At 36.4% G+C, this 19,868-nt stretch overlaps 1 protein-coding gene across 3 annotated transcripts in view; it reads right to left on the bottom strand.

Moving 5' to 3' along the window:
* Positions 1–1,640: 1,640 nt before the first annotated feature.
* Positions 1,641–19,868, bottom strand: part of ldbr (lariat debranching enzyme) — a 46,170-nt gene continuing 27,942 nt past the window's right edge. For 2 of the 3 annotated variants that reach the window (XM_068345926.1, XM_068345927.1), the window contains exons 4-8: positions 18,967–19,191; positions 8,076–8,290; positions 6,982–7,324; positions 3,571–3,746; positions 1,641–2,461 (exon numbers count right to left, since the gene is read on the bottom strand). In XM_068345926.1, the coding sequence (XP_068202027.1) occupies positions 2,176–2,461; positions 3,571–3,746; positions 6,982–7,324; positions 8,076–8,290; positions 18,967–19,191 (1,245 nt within the window). In that variant the 3' untranslated portion in view covers positions 1,641–2,175. The remainder of the gene's footprint in view (positions 2,462–3,570; positions 3,747–6,981; positions 7,325–8,075; positions 8,291–18,966; positions 19,192–19,868) is intronic. The other variant, XM_068345925.1, reaches the window with a different exon arrangement.

Raw genomic sequence — 19,868 nt, 5'->3', positions numbered from 1 at the left:
TGATGTATGGATCGGAGTTGTGGGGAATGAAAGTGACAGAGAGACAGAAATTGAATGTGTTTGAGATGAAGTGTCTAAGGAGTATGGCTGGTATAGCTCGAGTAGATAGGGTTAGGAACGAAGTAGTGAGGATGAGAATGGGTGTAAGAAATGAGTTAGCAGCTAGAGTGGATATGAATGTGTTGAGGTGGTTTGGCCATGTTGAGAGAATGGAAAATGGTTGTCTGCTAAAGAAGGTGATGAATGCAAGAGTTGATGGAAGAAGTACAAGAGATAGGCCAATGTTTGGGTGGATGGATGGAGTGAAGAAAGCTCTGGGTGACAGGAGGATAGATGTGAGAGGCAAGAGAGCGTGCTAGAAATAGGAATGAATGGCGAGCGATTGTGACGCAGTTCCGATAGGCCCTGCGGCTTCTTCTGGTGCCTTGGATGACTGCAGAGGTAGCAGCAGTAGGGGATTCAGCGTTATGAAGCTTCATCTGTGGTGGATAACGGGGGAGGGTGGGCTGTGGCATCATAGCATTACCAGCCAAACTCGGTCGAGTCCCTTGTCAGGCTGGGAGGAACGTAGAGTGTAGAGGTCCCCTTTTTTGTTTCATTTGTTTGATGTCAGCTACCCCCCAAATTGGGGATAAGTGCCTTGGTATATGTATGTATGTATGACCAAGTTGCAGAACGATCTTCCTAATCGGGTAGTTGAATCAGTAGAACTTTAAAAGTTCAAAGTTATGGCAAATGTTTTTATGTTGAACAGGCTGACATAAGCCTTTTTATGGCTTATATATGAAATATGTTTTGAAGTTACTCTTTGTAAATATTTTAATTGTTCATTATTTCTCATATTGTTTACTTATTTCCTTTACTCACTGGGCTATTTTTCCCTATTGGAGCCCTTGGGCTTATAGCATCTTGCTTTTCTAACTAGAGTTGTAGCTTAGCTAGTAGTAATAATAATATTAATGAAAATCTAAATTTTTTCCTCCGCATTGTCATATGCACATACCTGTAATGCCTAAAGCATCACTTGGGCTCTGTCTTGACCAAACCTCATTCTGTATTGATTTTATAGGCTGGCTTTGCCCTGCCATTTTTATATCAACTATTTTCTTACTAACTGCTTTTCTCCCATGCAGTTCTGGTGTAAAGAAAATAAAATGTGAAGGATTATATCGAATCATTCATTATCATGTAACTGAAGAGATTTGTCTCTTCAGGTGCAGTCTTCTAAGGCCTGCTTCTTGAAATTTTCTCTCTATTATGGAACACAGTACAGTTACTGTATCTCAAAAGTGGAAAACAAGAGAAAAAATTAGCATTGAGAATCTTTTGATTTGGATTCATTTTCCTTAAGTTTCCTCATTGGACTTGCACTAAGAGGAGGAAAGTTATTAAAGACTAGGTATGTATTAGTCACATAAATGAATTAGTAAATAGTCTAATGCCTAGTTTTTTTGCACTGATTGTACATATTTATTAGAGCTGACTTTTCACTTGGGTAAGGTATAAAAAGAAAAAATTAAAAGTTTCCTTATTTATAGACTAATTCATATTAAAACAGCAAATTTATCTTCTCAAAATATGAACATAAAAAAGTACAATACTATGAATGTTCAACATGGAAGAAGTAAATACAGTATATGAAATACCCTTATAAATAATAACAGTAAAATAATATACAGAAATCCAGTTTATAAATTTTCTGTAACATATAAACCACTGTTGAAATAACAGTAAAATAATATACAGAAATCTGGTTTATAAATTATCTGTAACATATAAACCATTTCTGGGAAGTAGACAACTGCAAATACATATTTTGTACAAAATATATTTCCAATGAGAAGATAAAGATAACAATGAAAAAAATAGACATTGAATGCTAACATCTTGAAAATGATCCTTATGTCAAATATTTTTTTGTACTATTGCACAATTGTTATACAAAGCATACTTCTGTACATATAATACATTTCACTCACATAACAGTAAATTTTACAAATATATTACATATATTACAATTGTCAATTTTAATTCAGAATACACATTTTCCACATTTTCGAGTATAAAAATTAGAAATTTAAAATGTCTGTTTCAAACATTCATCCTCTTATTAATTTCACACAATCATTGCAAATTACTTATTCAAATTTGTACATAACAAATATACCATGTATATTAACCTTCTTCTTCTGTTGATGAATATATAGCTTGATTTCTTCTCTTGATTTTCTTAATTCGATTTCCTCCACTACTTGCTGATGAAGATGAAACGGATGCTTGAGAAATCTCTTTCTCACTCTCGTCGTTTGTCCTTTTAGTTCCTGGACTCTGAGATGGACTAAGTTCTCCTTCACTTAAGGAAGAAGAAGCTGATGAAGAATCAATGCTAAAGGGAAGCGGTGAGGAACCACCATCTATCTTTGGGTCAGACAGCCTCAATTCACGTCGAGAAATGGGCGTTCTGGAAAAGAAAAATGGAGGTTAACTTTCAAACAATTCATGTCTATTCTGATTCAATAAATATAGAGGCAAATTTTACGATGAGTAATTTTCTTTAAAAAATACACTATAAAGAAACACCTTGGATATTGAATAGTCCAGTCAAATAGTATTTTTACCCCAGAGATTGAAAAAAATATTCAGGTCAAATGATTTGTCATGCAGATGTTTGCTAAAATTATTTCAAATGTTGAATAACATTATCCAGATAATATTGAAGGGGATATATAGTATTAGCTGAAAATGAGTGATAACTGTCATATTTCCCAATATAGTGAATTGCAAGAAACAGCCTAGGAGGAGATAAATGTATATTAGATGGAGGATAAAAAGGGTTCTCACTAGTTTAAAGAGAGAGAGAGAGAGAGAGAGAGAGAGAGAGAGAGAGAGAGAGAGAGAGAGAGAGAGAGAGAGTGTGTGTGTGTGTGTGTGTGTGTGTGTGTGTGTGTGTGTGTGTGTGTGTGTGTGTGTGTGTGTGTGTGTGTATCAAGATTCCAAAATACAGTACAGTATGTTTATATGATTGAATATGTCATGTTTGGAGAGATCATGCACTTGTGGTTTTTATTGTTCGATCATATAAATGATTGATTGATGTGTATCAAGATTCAAAAATACAATATGTTTATACAATTGAATATGTCATGTTTCTATATGTTGAGAGTGTAGTTTATCTGATCTTTTGTTTCTAGAAAGAGAGACAGTTTTCTCAATTTTTTACTAGCCAGGCAATGTGTGTTTTTTCTTTCATTTTACTAATTGGATTTATAAATAATGTAAATTGATTACTACTATTATTATCGTTATTTAGTATATTTTGTATCAATTATAAATCCAAGGTTTCAATATGATAAATAACATGGGCTACAGATTGATGAGTAACTTCTTTAACGAATGGTAACCAAATATAAAATTACCTGTATATTTCATAAACACCCATCTTTAATCAGCAGTTTCTGTCTTCTTTCGTACTTTTCTTTCAGTATATTTATTTTGAATTTTTTTCATTCAAACACAATGTAAAATGATAGGTTTGTTTCACTTTAAACTCTATACAGTAACATAATTTACCTTGGTGAACTTGAAGCTGGTTGTCTTACAGCATCTTCATCCTCCAGAATGCTCTCACTCTCACCTCTAATTGGACTCACAACTTCTTCTATTTTGTTACTCAGCTTATCTTCCGGTTCAGGTGAGAGTCTCATTTCCATAATGATATCTCCAGTGTCATCATCGCTTACCTCAATCTATTTTGGAAAAAAAATTAAACCCTTGTAAAGTAATACAATAATTATCTATTTCTATAATAGGAACTTCCTTCCTAAATCCTTGAAAATACAAAAAACAAGCTGAAAAATTTTAGGTTAAAAATCTTATAAAATGGATAAAAATGAAATTTTAATAATGAAATTTATTTCTATACTCACTTGATGTCCATATTCATTTCATCTCTAAAAGCTTCAAATGTCAACATTGTCCCCATAAAATGAAGACATTTCCTGTTTTCTTACCTTTCAATTACTGGGTACCTAATTCTTATAGTAAAGTAATGAGATTTAACCAGGATCTAAGGCCTTGTCCACACTACCGTGCAATCCCCGACGGGCAAACAGTGATACCAGGCCACAATAGTTAGTGAAAATGAGGGTTGATGACGTCAGAAGCGGGAAAACTAAAGGCAGGGATCTGGCAAGACTTTATGATGCCAGATCCCTGTCTGTGGTTTTCCCGCTTCTGACGTCATTAACCCTCATTCTTACTAACTACTGTGGTCCGGTTTCACTGTTTGCCCGTCGGGGACTGCCCGGTAGTGTGGACAGGGCCTAACAAGCATTGTTGACAATCATCACTACCAAGTGCTCATGCATTATCAACCTCCTTGGAAAGCTTACAAAGTAGAGGTGCTGCAGGTATTCCTAGCTAGGTCGAGATGTAGCTATGTTCCTTCCGTCACATCCTCAAGATAGGGGAAAACTCAAGTGGGAACCTCACTCCTCCATAGATTCATGGAGAAGAGGAGTACTCACAATGCAGTTCGTCATGCAACTTCTTAAAGGTACAGGGAACACTGGTTGTTATCCAGTAAAACTTTAGGATATATAGGAGCGACCATTGGGGAGGCAACCGTGCGGAACTAGCCTTCTCGTCAAAAACAAAAGTCTCGGGAGTCGTCGTCTTTGTGTATCAGGAAGGCAGGGTAGGAATTGAAGTGTTAACAATGTTGCTATGATTGCTTGCGGGGGAGTGCCCTGTAACTGTCATCCTCAGCTATTCCCAAGAGGGTAGAAAGGAGCAATCACCAAGAACCATTAGTAGAAATCAGCTAAAAAGAAAAGCTAGCATTAGCATTTGCAGAGTGGAAGGCAGTCCTAAATGCCGGGTTTAATTGGTAGCTACATTTCACAAAAACAAAGCACAGAAAACCACCTGTAGGAAAGAGAGAATGGATCAGAGGGTGTGTCCTACAGGTCTACAGGTGTTATCAGTTTTAGGACGGACTGTGCACTGCTACCTCTGACTGGTCCCCAATTCCCCGTCAACTATTCCAATTGCAGGAGTACACTACAGATCGTATACCTTCTTGACAACCCTCCTGTTGCCTCTGTTCCTACCAGTTGGGGAGAGTTTTGGTAGATTGCTAGTGAAAGTTAGCAAGCAGATCTGGATATTTGTCAATGTGCCACTCACCATCCTGACCACCGTGTGCCTGCTCGTAGGAACTGCAAAGCTGAAGGAAGTCACCACATACCATGATCCTTTCTCCCTTTCTTTCCCCTATCCCTCTACCTGGAATGTCATGTTGCGGGTGAGCAGAATGAGTACTGTCCAAGCCTTTACAGGAAAGGAAGAGTCAGGAGAAGCAGATTGGACAAGTAGGTCGGTAAAGGTGCGATGGGAATATTGGAATACTTGTCGTTGAAGGTGAGGTGGCGCTCGTGTCAGATTGAGCGTGCATAGTAACACATCACTGGTTAGCTGCGTTATTTTGTCGTCTTTGGTAAAAGCCACTGGGACTCTTGGGTAACGCTGTCTCTCCCATGAGGAGAGAAATGGAAAAAGTTACATACACTAAACACAATCCAGTCTTTTAGAACTATTTTATCCATAAAGGGGAAAAGAAAGGTGGAGCCCTTTCCTAATGACCAGTAGTGTGAGGAAACAAAGGTGTGACATTGGTGAAGGAGTAACAATAACATCCTCACCACCAGTTTACACTCACGAAGGAATAAACAGTAACATGAATACTCTTCAGCAGGAACAATAAGTGTATATCAGCAGAAAAGTGCAAAAACTTTCATCTTGCTTAATATAACCCTGCACCAAAACACTGCCAAAAATTATCTTGAAAAAAAACTTCAAATAAATTTTAACAGCTAAGCAGAAAACATGCATAAGTTTGTATTTGTGTAGGGACAAAAAACTTTTATAAAAGTGGTTCTTCTTTCACATAATGTTTATCCTCAAAGCCTGACATTTATCAGAGCAAAACAGGATGAAATACTTACACATTATCTTTTTGGATATTCTTCATTACTATACTAGACAGATTACTTTCTGGCTCTTTTGATGGATCCTATATCAATCCTGTGGATTATTTGTGGGTTACCAACAAACAGGAGTTATCATCATTATTGTAACTGCTCCTGTTCTTGTTACACAGTATTAATATAGCTTAAAAGTACTTTATAATGACTACTATTGGTGTGATAATTTGTCTGTGAATTACCAAATCTGTTGGTTAAATTTAGGATTTATGGAATTCTTATACAGAAACACCACAAAATTTGCTATATAAGAAAATTTTAGTCAATTAAAAATCCCGTAGGATCCAGCTTCAGGCACCATGAATATCAGCTTATGATTCTGGTTACACCATTGGTTGGTAATTATAGGTTAATAGTCTAGGAGAAATGGAATTAGAGGAAAAGGAACTGATTTATTTGCCCAAATGAGATAAAAGCCAAGATAAAGATTACAGTATAGGAAATAGAATTTCAATGTTGGTAATCGTGTAGAAGGAAAAATGTATTCTACTCTCTAAATTTGAAAAAAAAACAATAATTTATACTGTCTTAGAAGTATCATATGTTCAGTATTATAATAATAATAATAAAAATAATTACTAGCTAATCTGAAACCCTAGTTGGAAAAGCAAGATACTATAAGCCCTAGGGCTCCAACAGGAAAAAATAGCCCAGTGAGGAAAGGAAATCAAGGAAATAAACGATATAAGAAGTAATGAACAATTGAAATAAAATATTTTAAAAACATTAACAACATTAAAACAGATATTGCATGTATAAACTATAAAAAAAGACTTGTGTCAGCCTTTTTAAACACAAAAACATTTGCTGCAAGTTTGAACTTTTGAAGTTCTACTGATTCAACTACCCAATTAGGAAGGAAGGAGTGGAGCAGTTAAGGTACAAAAGCTAAGTAAAAAAAAAAACTAATTACCCAAAAATTCAAATTTGAACATACCTCATCAACATTTGTCACCGATAGCTTTGACGATTCTAATGTGATATTCATTTCCGAGCTGTTTAAGCTACTTCTAGGAGGAGTTAATCTTGGGGATGACAAAGCACTTTTCTTAATGCCGAGTAGTAATGCAACTGGATCATCTATTCCAAGTTTACTGCACAAGTTAACCGTCTGAGGATTCATCAAGGGTTGTGGCATGCGAACATAGTCCATTTTGGGTTTGCCCTGACTCTCATTGTATGATCTGGCTGTGGGTGCAAAATTCAGTGGGATTTTAAGATCACCGTCCATCATATCCGTGGTTTCTTCAATCTCTTCAGGTGTGGGTGTAAATTGGTACCTGTAAAAGACCAAAAACATTAGCATTTCCCATAGTGTAGTTGATGAACAATTCATAATTTTCATTCATTTTTTATAGTTTTGCAAACAATATGCCATATACATACAGAGCAGATGTCTTTTTAGTCAACTTCTTTAATAAATAATTTCTCTGAATATACAAAAACTTCAAAATGTCCAATTCAGGGTAAATACTAAAACCTACATATACAATATTCAAAATTACATTTACATGAAGGCCTATTCAATGTCAAATTGACAATCTGTCCAATTTTTTTTTGTTACTTTCATAAATGGTACTCTTATAATTTTAGTATGGTCCTTAAGAACTGCAGTTACTTATTTTAATAATTACTTTATTGTTAAGGCATTTTTACTTTAAATTTCCAAAAGAAAACAGCACTTATAAATGTGATTATAAAATGTAATACTTACCACCATACAGCTTCATCCAGATATTGTAAACTGAATAAAGCATACCTCCTCTGAAACTTTTTTTCTTAAGCCCAAAGGTAAAAACTCACGACAGAATTACTAACACGATAACTTACCGAGGAATATTCTGTATGAATAGACCAATTACAACAAATTTTGTTGTACTCAGAATTTCACCAAAAGTGAAACTCCATGAACTTAAAAAGATAAACGAAAGGAAAAGAAAACAAGAGTCAATGTCCAGGTAGCCAGAGATTACCTCACGGAACCCGTTTGGACACTGGATGTAAAAATCTGAATGTCAATTGAAATATTACCTCTCCGTGCCACCAGGCCCCGGCATGTAGACAGCACGACTACTAACAGAAAGAAGATGGTTGGTAAGACGAAGGATTGTCAGCCATTCTGCATCATATTTTAATTCTAATGGTTCGGTGGTTGGAACTTCAATTACTTGGAGGAAGTCACGACGGGGTAAGCACTTGTCGAGCGCCAAGAATTTTGTAATCTTCGGTTTGTGAGTATTTTCGTCCTGTATTGAGAAAGTAAGTTAACACTAACATCTTTTTTTTATGATATTACGATGACATGGCCCGATGATTCTCAAGCTCTTGTCAGTAAACTAGATATCTACCCAACAATCATTCAAGTAGGGCTGAGAATAGGGGAAAAACTATGAACTAAAAGAATGTCAACCAGTGTTCCTTAAATTATGAAATGATTATGTTAACTAAAGAAATATATTCCCAAAGTCAATGAGTGGCTCTATGTCCACTAATAAGTGTCACGTATTGCTTTCATATATGAATAGACATTTACATAATGAGCAGTTCAAGTTTCATATCAATTTTATAAAAATTAACTAAATTCTTTAAACACAATATCCATATTACAAAACGTACAAACCCACTTAACTATTTCTAACTCGATGCCCATATGTTTACACTAGATGTTATTATTAAATGGAAAAATAAAGATGCTTCAAACTCTAATGATTAGTATGGTTTTTTAAATGACAGTAAATATTCGCTCCCCATATCACTTATGCTAATTGTGATTGGTGGGCACTTAGGCCTTTAGATGAGCATTTATGAACATATTTTTACATTGATTTTATCATACATAACATGTGCTTTTGTTGATTTGATTGGCTCAGCTAAATTATACATGACAATGATGCTAGAATATTCTGCTTTGTAAATTCACCAATAGAGAGATGTATTTTCATTCTAATACTACAATACATTGACCAATCAGAAGCAACATAGGCCCTTCAATTAAATCAGGAGTGGATATTTATGATCAGCTCTTAAGAACAGGCAGCTGTAAGTCTCTAAAAATCAAGGCTGAATGCACAAGATGTGCAAAAGCAAGACAACTGATGAAAAATAGAAGATAAAGTACAATTTTATTAATGACTTGAAAAAAGACTATAACTAACAGGGGCTTGAATAAATATCACAAATGTCAAAAGTAAATAGCAGTTTCCATTAATAGGAGTATGCTTTCAGCATAGCTTGATCTCGGCTGTTAAAATATGTAACAAGGTGTTGGTAATTATTGCCAAGTGGTGGAGAAGCCTCATTCCCTTGTCAGCACACTGAGTAGCCACTTCACCTATGACTTGTGTGTGTGTGTGGGGGGAGGGGGGTTTGTGACAGGAAATAAATCTTGAAGGACTCAGGTTTTTATAGTGTAGCTAGGAAAAATACAAATTAACTTTGTGATTTGTTCCTAAACCTATAAAATCCCTCGTCCTTTATTAGGAAACTTATCCATAAGAGGAAGTCTCTGACTAAACTAGCTGGTTAACTATCCCCAGAAATGTCAAAGCATTCTGACAATTCCTGTCAACCTCCTAACAATCCAGGTATGAAGATATAATAAGTGTTAGTATAGCTCACTTCAAAGAATTCGCAGCGGGTTAAGTAAAACCTATTATGGAGGATATGTTGTCATAATGTATGTGGCTTTCCTTCATAAAAGAGACTCTCATGTTCTTCCTGCGGTCTGGGATAGATTGGATATGTCTGATTTCATGAGCATGAATTCGGGATGATCCTTTCAAGTCATCCTCTGCAAGGAAAGGACGTTTGAGTGTCTCACAAAATTCCTAATGTTGCTTTAGGAAAAATCACAACTGTTGCCCTCCCAAATCAGGAAAGGAAGTCAGGTGGTTCCTCCTAGTCACTTTTTGCAGGAAGAGATGAAGGACTTTTAATCATGATTGGCTAGGTTCTAGGTCCTGTACATGAACCTCTGAATTGAGATGGAGATCCTCTTCAAAATGGTATTTGCTTTATCAGAACTGGGCTAGCCAAGGACAGATTTGAGGGTCAAAGTCTTATGTGCTGCCCGTCCCACGGGTTCAAGCAAGGATCACTTGAGAGGAAATTGAAATCGCTAAAGTCTTTCTGCAATGAGACCACCCTACCTCATGGGTTTGATGATTCTCAGAAAGAGTAAACAAGTCCACAAAGATTGCGGAGCTTCTCTGATGAAGAGGAAACAGCAGATATGAATATCATTTGGCATAAGGCTACTTGGAAGCGATCAGGATCTTGCTCAGCCTTGCTGTCATCAACCAATTCTTGAGTGATCGGTGAAATGGGAAGATGGGCTTTGGAAAGGAGGAAGAATCTAGAATCTTTAGAATGTAGGAAGACTTCCTCAAAAGTTGCCAATGGACTGGTGGCAGGGAGCAGAAATTGGAGATTTCTTGTCCAAGTGAATAATGAGCTGGTTGGGTGGCAGTGAAAATTAAAGAAATGAAGCCTTCCGTTTGGCAAAGATGTAAAGATAGTCCTTACATTAAGGTATTGTAATGTCAATTGGGTGTGTTTGCTCAAACAGCTCACCTGCCTGGATTAACCATGCAAACAGCTCTACCTTGTCAACTTCCCAAGAGTGCACCCGCTTTTTAAAGGCTGTGAAACAAGCCCCTTCACTGATGTAAGTCGCAATAGGAAGCATGTCCTTCCTTAACTTTACCGAGAACTTTACCAAGCTCACTTTCAAAGAACCCATATTGCTTTTGATACCAGTAGGTTGGAAAGCAGGTGCCTTTGTTCAGGGGATCATATCCCAAGACTGAAGGATAACATAGTGGCCACCCCATCCCTCCCTAGATTTATCTGTTGGCAGCAGAAAATAGTTCAGACACTAAAGATCATCACTACACTATCAAGTTAAATGGTTCCAAACTACTGATACAGACTCAAAGGAAAGGGTAATACTAATTGTTGACTAGTAACCCTTCAGGAACTTCTGGAGCAGTCGCTGAGATGTTCGTGAGGAATTAGCCTCCACGAAATATAAAGAAGTCTCGTTGCCAACACACAAATGAGTCCTTATAAATTGTAGCTTGAGTCTTGATGGTCATTGCGTACATAGATAATGGACTAAAATTAAGTGTTGTGGGGTCAATAATTCTCGATATCCTTTGAAGAAACCCCTAAGACATTCGCCAGCCAATACGCAAATGGATTGGGACAATCCCAACAGGAAAAAGGGATGAATGAGCAATAGCTGATCTACTTCTCACTTTTCTGAGGCTAAGGGGTACCAGGTGCCTTGCCATCTAGAAAGTGACTGGAAGTGTGTGACACCATGCGGCATGTAACAGCATCATGCGAGTGACTGTTCTCATTTGGAGGAATGATCCTTGCCAAAATTGTGGAAGAATACAGTAATATGGTTTCTCTGTGCTTGTACAAGTGCTGAGATAGCACCTGAGAAGTCGCCTCTACCAATCCTATCAAGCTAATAAGTGTGAAAAGATCACATGTCCTGGACCAGTGGGAAGATTGTAGGTGCAGAGTCTCAGCGTGTCCAAAGAAGTCGAGAATCAAAAGTCCAGCGTGTTGGAAGATCTCTGCACTGGGAAGGAACAGATAACGGGAGACAAGTGCACTAGGTACTTGGAGACTCAAACGTATCAATCATCTGAGGAATGACGAGTGTAAAGTCCCATCATGTGATTTTCAATAAAGAGGTTCTGGAGCCCATGTTTCCCAATAGCATAGTTACCGATCATATAGTTCCTGATTGCGTGATTCCCATCACGGAAAGCAGTCATATCCCATGGGAAAAATGTTCCCATGAAGACAAAACACAAAAGGAAGCCTACAAGGGAACTCCTGCACTCATATGGAAAGATCTTGCAGTATGTATAAGCGATGCAAACAATTAAAGGGTACTCTTTCAAGAACAGGAACAAGAGATACAATCATAAGATGTCAGAATAGTCTGCAGATGATCTATCCTGTGTAGACTGGTCACATAGGGGTTACACATTCGATGATGCCGCATAGACATCAGTGGCGATAAGAAATACCAGTCATTGAGATAATTTTTACTGTGATTGTGCCCATGATGGTACTGTCGTCAGATCAGTCAGCTGGGACAAGGTGGTCTCTCAGCATCAATATGTTTACACCAATTGCTGATCATACACTCCACACCTGCCCCCTCTGCTGTATTGTCATCTCTGGAACCCTCTGAAGATGGAAAAGGACAAGGGCAGAGCCTATCATCCCGCAGGAGAGTGCACATGGTTGGTTTTGTAAGATACTAACCAGTGATAGCAGACACCTGTACAACATACCAAAACGTATTACAAAACCTTGTCACGCAGGAATGTACCGAGATTGTCTTCCCAATTAATTCTTTAGACATTCATTTAACAGTTTGATTCATCAATGTGTCCTGGGAGTATCTGGGGGGAAGGAGAGGTAGAAGGACAGTAGTCAATATCCTGACTAATACCTTGTACATAAAACGTCCAGATGATGGAAGTGTTCCCGATATAAACCTGCTTCACATAATAGGATTGTTTTTCCAAGTAGAAGCGCTGTCATTAAATACAAGATGCTTAGTGTCTCTTCCATTTCGACCGGCAGCACGATTTTGGTATAGCATACATACACAACTCCTATCAATTGGCCTCTCTGTGCTTCTTTGATGGAGTCCTCTACACCTTCTCCTAAAAGTAATAACGAAGTTTAACAAATGCGAGGCAGAGGAGGAGGAACATGAAGTTTGCCTTCAGACTGGTGACAAAGCTCAACAGGGAAAGATCACAGGAACTTTATAGGTACAGTATATTCAACACCTTTCCTAGAACGTGCCCCCCCCCCCCCAATCGTCAGCAGCAGAAACCCCTTTCTCCGACAGAGTACAATGATGTTCAACGATAAGGTTACGTTGTCCTCACCAGGACACTCATGAGGGAATAAACAGCAAACAGAAATGCTATCCAACAGGCAAAAGAATGTCAATATCAGCAGTTTGCACAAACAACTGTCGTCAATTACAGATATTACTATTATTATTATTACTAGCTAAGCTACAACCCTACCTGGAAAAGATCGATGCTAAAAGCCTAAGGTCTCCAACATGGAAAAATAGCCCAGTCAGGAAAGAAAGTAAGGAAATAAATAAACAAGAAGTAATTAACAATTAAAATAAAATATTTTAAGAACAGTAACATCACAATAAAACTTTGATATATAAACTATAAAAACTTCAAAAAACAGGAAGAGAATTAAGATAGAATAGTGTGCCTGAGTGTACCCTAAAGCAAGAGAACACTATCCTAAATCAGTGGAAGACCATGGTACAGAGGCTAGGGCACTACCCAAGACTAGAGAACAATGGTCTGATTTTAGAGTGTCCTTCTAAAAGAGCTCCTTACCATAGTTAAAGTCTCTTCTACCCTTACTAAGAAGAAAGTACCCAATGAACAATTACAGTGCAGTAATTAACTCCTGGAGTGAAGAACTGTTTGGTCACCACAACAGTGTCAGATGTCTGAGGACAGAGGAGAATGTGGAAAGAATAGACCAGACTATTCAGTGTATGTGTGGGGAAAGGAAAAATAAGCCATAACCAGAGAGGGGGATCCAATGTATTACTGTCTGGCCAGTCAAAGGACCCAATACCTCTCTAGTGGTACTATCTCAACGGGGTGGCTGGTGCCCTGGCCAACCTACTACCTACAGGAAACACTGCCACAGCTCACCCCTTCCTTAATACCCTTCAAACATGCTATTTGCTCATCAATTTATCTTAAATAATAATGAAAAGAATAAAACAACCAGTTGGGACGACACAAATATGTGTGTACTATCGGGCGACTGAAAACAAGTTGCCACTGTGTGCTGATGAGGGGCCGGGAATTTCCCGCCATCTGTCAGTAACTACCGACAGCTTGTTTTAAAGTTTAACAGCAGAGTTCCAGCTACACTGAAAGCTTACTCCTACTAAACGAAGTTTGTATGTGTAAGAACAAATAAATCTACTAAAATGAGCCTACTACATCTATAGAAACAACACTCGAGAATAAGTTTACACTTTGAATACCAATTTTTATAATGCAAATGTAGAGTGAATTTAACCAAGTCATAGCTCAAATTTTTGTGAAGGATAATAAGTGAAAATCTTGAATAATTAAGGATAAGATTAATGATAATTAACTAACTTTAGCTTAATCTCCAGTCATAAGGTAGTTCCTTATAGATTGAATTATCTTAAATGCCATCATCAGTATTGATGGACCGGTATTACTTTGTAATTTGTTAATAAGATTCTTATATTAATTAAACACAATTCAATACCTGTAAAAGAGATATCCCTAAAAGAGATGTTGGGAAATATTTTATGAGGGTCACTATAGCTTAAATATATTCCACCATGCAAAGCCTACAATTTATATGAGGGGGGGAGGCAAGATCGAAAACGTCATTAAAAATAATTCACCATGCAATTTATTCCATCAAAATTCAGTGGTTTTGTAGTTACTCGGGATTTCTCATTTCTCGATGTGTTTTGTTCAGTATGATGCTTTTTTATTACAATAAACTGCTAACTCTTAAATGAAAAGAACTATAAAAATTAATTGGCACCTCTTCCTCCCCACACAAGGCTATAACTTACTGTATACATCAATGATCTATAGGAGCTGTCACCCTTAAACCTCACTGAAGCAACACTGAAATGCAACTTAAAAACCAGACCCAGATAATGAAAATAGGTAACAAGCACCACAAATGATACCAATAGTATAATTAGCCAAACATTCCTAAAAATGAATTCTACTGAACATTTTCTTAGAGAAGACCACTTTATAACACTGCTGGTTTGACTCTAGTTGGGAATATAACAGCTTATATAACTCAATTTCAATACAAAATGCACTTGGCTATTTGACTGAACCCTGAATACCACTAATTAAAATTCTATTTAAGTAGCGCAACTCGGCCCAATTAAAACTTATTATTGGGATTACTCCAAACTCTATCTACCTTTTTGTTTCTCAACCAATCTCTTTCATGTGGAAAGCATTTGAAAGATTTCCAGATTTTAGGATATAAAACTCCCTATCTCTTCATGTCTGACTGACAAAAATTTGTTTACATAAAAAGGTAGATGCAACTTTTCTCTGAAAGTTTCAATTTGTGAAAAAACGGGTTTGATGACAACCACAAACTGTGAAGCAAAAGCCTCAGGTTTTGAAGGTAGATTTGACATTAGGACTTCATCAACTCCCAGATTACCCCTAATGAGAAGCTGTACTAAAGAATAGCATTTATCTTGAACAGAATTAAATCTTACTTGCCACTCCCTTAAAAATATCCACCAGAGCAGCCAGAGTATTGGCAATAAATATCATGAGCAGAAAGAATTCTGGGCCATATCATGTTTCACAACTAATGGTAGGAAGGTGATAGCTTAAAAATTGTGGTCCTACCAAGAACTTGATCTTTTGCTTTCATGAATTTTATGTGAAAAGCACTAGATATGTTTGGTCTCCTTGGCCAGACCAAGGCCCTTGTCTCAGCTGAACACAGGAGTGAACAGCTATTAATTGATCATATCTGATCGGTCTGGGAAAAATTTCTGTATTTTCTTTTGCTAACATATTTGAATTGGAGCTCATTTTACAGAAATCAGGTCAGTAATAGTGTCACTTGCTTTGGCATTTGGGAGGAGCTTCAAGAAACAATTGCACTGCACTGTGTACTTAGAATACTAAGTACTGTTACAGTATTGATATCTGGTGATAAGTGGTGTCAACACATTGATGGGCTATTTAAATCCAAGTAGAAACACCTGATTTTTTTTTTGCTGAAAGCTGATAGATGAAAATTTATGCAATACATATCTACGAACCTTCCCTGATGTCCATATTGTTTTGGCCTTCAAAGTTGACTTATTATCAACGTTACCCCAATAAAAAAAATATTTAGCATTTTCTTTCTATCGAGAGGTCACACCTCACAGACGTTTGGAAACCATTGATTTCCTATTTTGTGAGTGTTCATATAGAGTAACACATCCACTTAGTCTGATTTCTCGAAATAAGTATCCAAGAACTGACATGAAATAAATCTACTAAGTTTGTACAAACTGCTCATCATCAAACTCGTTAACTATATAATATTGACTTTTGACACATCATTTGGAGTGTCCGCCTTGATGAAGTGAGTGTTTCCTTTTACATTTTTTTTAATTTAGGGTATTTAACTATTAATTGGGTTGTCTTCTTCTGGAATCGGTTTATATGTCGGGGAGCATAGTTCCCTCATTTGTGAAGGTGTTTGTTTTGTTTTGAGGAAGGTTGTTACTTTTCCTCTATGCATTTTGGTTAGATAATGCCCCCGACCATTATCAAGACATCATACACAATTAACAGTTGGGTACTATATAGCACTCGTTGCTTAGCCTTTCAAGATCAACCAACTTTTAACTATAATAATAGCATGAATATTGTATGGTTTTGGTAGAATATAGAGAATATTCTAAAAATGCCTTTAAATAAATTTTGGTAGTCTTTCGGTTGAATCATGTTTCTATGATAATTAGTGGGTTCAATGTAGGCTGGAGACATGAATTGTGTTGTCATAAACAGTCCGTAGTAGTTCCCTAACTCGTTTTGAATTCCAGCAGCTAAGGATGCTTATTTCACAAGGCTACCCTAATAAGCTGCTTGAGGTAAGTTCTGATGCTTCTATTGTTTTATGTTATCTCTAGAGCCAAGATGCTTAATCCTTAACAGTTTCGTAATGTTATACATCATTATTGCTGAATCATTAATGCAAGCACAAGTTGCTTCGTCCTTGAACAGCTTAGTTGGGAATACTGAAACATGAAATATGAGTTTACCTAAAAGCACTTACCAATTCTTATACTCTGCCTTGTAATCTAGTTATCTAAGTAACAATGAATATGGGAATGCAAGAGTTAGCAGCAGAAGGGCTAAAGTAAATAAGACAAGAATTTGAGACAGTGAGAGCATCTGAAATTTTTAATGTGCAGTGAACATTCAAAATCTTTACTCATGGAACACTATTACTATTAGATCAACTTGAGAAGTCAGATTAGGAGTAACAACTAGGCAGGCAAGTACAGAATTAATGCATTCAAGTCAAGACTCACTGGCCTTCCTGAGATTTGAAAAAGTTAAATAAGGTAAAAGCTTTTGAAGGTCACCACTTATCAAAACCTGGCTAGTTAAGTGTCATTTTCGGCATCATCTACGCTATAAACAATTACCCTAGTCTTCTTAGGATTTCCCCCTGAAGTAAAAATAAGTTTAACAAGGTATTCGCACTCCTAACAAGAGGGATCTATGGTCGTGGTTCAATTACGCCCCAGTTTTCTATACCGACACTCAGAGTGAGCGAGCTAGGTTTATTCTTGCCATTCCATGCATCTCTTTTTTTTTTCTCTGGTATATTCAGCAATAACTATGCCTTAGAAATGGTGCTAGAGGAGCATTTCACTGGGCGACACAGGTTCCTCGCCCAGAAATAGATTTTTCCTTCGTCAAAATCCCTTTTTAATCACAGTACTATCCCCGTGAAGTAACTGCTATGAAACCCTAAGAAAGGAAACTTAAAACACTAAAACTTATCACAATCTGGAAGGTGCGTGTTAAACCAATGCAGCTGAGAAACGGGAATAACAAGAGCCTCCGACATGTCACTCCTTGGCATCATGCCATTAACCACAAAAGGCGTATGCTTAATAAAAGGAAAGAAATTTTTTTTCTTAATTTTAGGGGTAAATATCAATAAACTGAACTTCTGCAAAAGAAGCAATATGGATATCAGGTGAGTGCATAAATAAAAATTTTATTATTAAAACTCCAAACCTGGTTCTGAATAGCTAATTCATAACATATTGTGAGTTTAAACAAAAGAAAATCTTTAGTATAGGAGAATTAAATTCATTTTCTCCCTTGTATTAGTTTAAAGAAAAATTTAGTCATATTCAATTGCAAAATTTAGTTTACTCATTGACTATTTGAATTTAGTAAAAATAGCTTAAAATACAAGAGTGTGTGATTGAGCATTGGGACACTTTTGTCTAGAATGAAAAGTTAGTCACAGAATTTTTTTTTAGCAATTCATCATTATTTTCTATCCTGGTTGAGATTAGTTCATTCTCCTTACACAAAAGATATTCTTCACTATAGGAGCATGAAATTGATTTTCTCTCTTGTAGTAGTTTATCAACTGAAGGGGAGAAAACCAGAATCTTTTTTATTTCTCGTGGTAATATTGATATTGAATTGGCTTCAAAGAACAAAGCAACATGAACATCAGGAGTATAGAAAAAAAAGTCATATTTTAAAAATTCCATCATTCGGCAACACACTGAAATAACTGATTTCTTGTGTGAAAAACATCATCTATCAGTACTGTGCTCTATAAATAATTAGACTGTATTGTCCACAATTCAGATATACTGTGCTTGTACTGTAAATCATTACTAAACATTGAACAAGTATTTCTTTGATGAAAGCCCACATGAAACCAAATCTGGCAACATGTCATATTGTTTCAGAAGGGAAATCCAACTTCAAATATGCAGCGTTCCATTACAAACTTAGTACGTACCCTCAAGCCTTATTCGGTAGAGTATCTGAACACTGTACTTTTCATGACTTGAAGAGTTACAACCGTGCAGTGTGCAGCAGGACTAAAAGCTGCGATGAATGTTTAACCATATCAAATACAAGGAAAGGCCAATTTCTTTCAAAAACATCCAATGCATGGAGATTATGCATCAAGAAAATCACCTCAATATAGGGGAACACTTACCAGGCAGCTGGCATCCTTGTAGAACCAGCTCATGACAACATGCAAGTTCACTTACCATGAGAAGCATTTCTAGGGTACTAATAATGCTTGCACAACGTACCTGGTGTTTGAGTAATGCAGCAAATTTTATGTGTAAATGTCCTGAAAACCAAAATTTTGGTTGAAGTTTTTTCAAAAGTTCTTCTGCAGGCCGAGAACCTAATGTATTCGACATGATTTCCTTACGAAAATGTTTTTTGAATTTTAGTAAACGCTCTTTAGGTCCGTGCTGATATATTCCTCGTGGCCAATCGTGTGATATAAAAATGTCATTGTCCCCAGACAGCTGTAACAAAGAATTATAGCTCTTAAAATATATCACTCACAAATAAAAAAAATATACTATTAATATTGAAATCCTATCGGCACCATATTTTAAGATATAATAATGCCTCAATTTTAAATCACTTACTAATGTTACTAGGATATTTTTTCAAGAAAAAACATTAATAGGTATCTTCCCTTACAATTCACAGCAAAGTTTCTTAAAATATAAAAGGGAAACGGTAAATAAAATGTTTGATTTTAAATACTGTACTTGAATGGCAATGGCGTATTAAAAAAAAGTTACTTATCTACAGCCTCACTTTACATACAGTATACTGTAGTTTAGTATTTTAAATGTTTAAAATAGACATTAAATTTAACACATAGTAACAAAAATTATCCATATTATTATTATTAATTGCTAAGCTACAACCCTAGTTGGAAAAGCAGAATACTTTAAGTCCAGGGGCTTGAATGGGGAAAACAGTCTAGTGAGGAAAGAAAAAAAAGAAAAATTAAATATTTTAAGTAACATTAAAATAAATATCTCCTATATAAACTATGTAAACTTTAAAACAAGAGGAAGAGAAACAATAAAGAACAGCATGCCCGAGTGTACCCTCAAGCAAGAGAACTCTAACCCAAGACAGTGGAAGACCATGGGACACAGGCTATGGCACTACCCAAGACTAGAGA

The sequence above is a fragment of the Palaemon carinicauda genome, chromosome 22 (assembly GCF_036898095.1).
Source record: "Palaemon carinicauda isolate YSFRI2023 chromosome 22, ASM3689809v2, whole genome shotgun sequence".
NCBI lineage: Eukaryota > Metazoa > Arthropoda > Malacostraca > Decapoda > Palaemonidae > Palaemon > Palaemon carinicauda.
The sequence above is the reverse complement of the archived record's forward strand: the minus strand, read 5'-3'. Positions and strand labels throughout refer to the sequence as shown.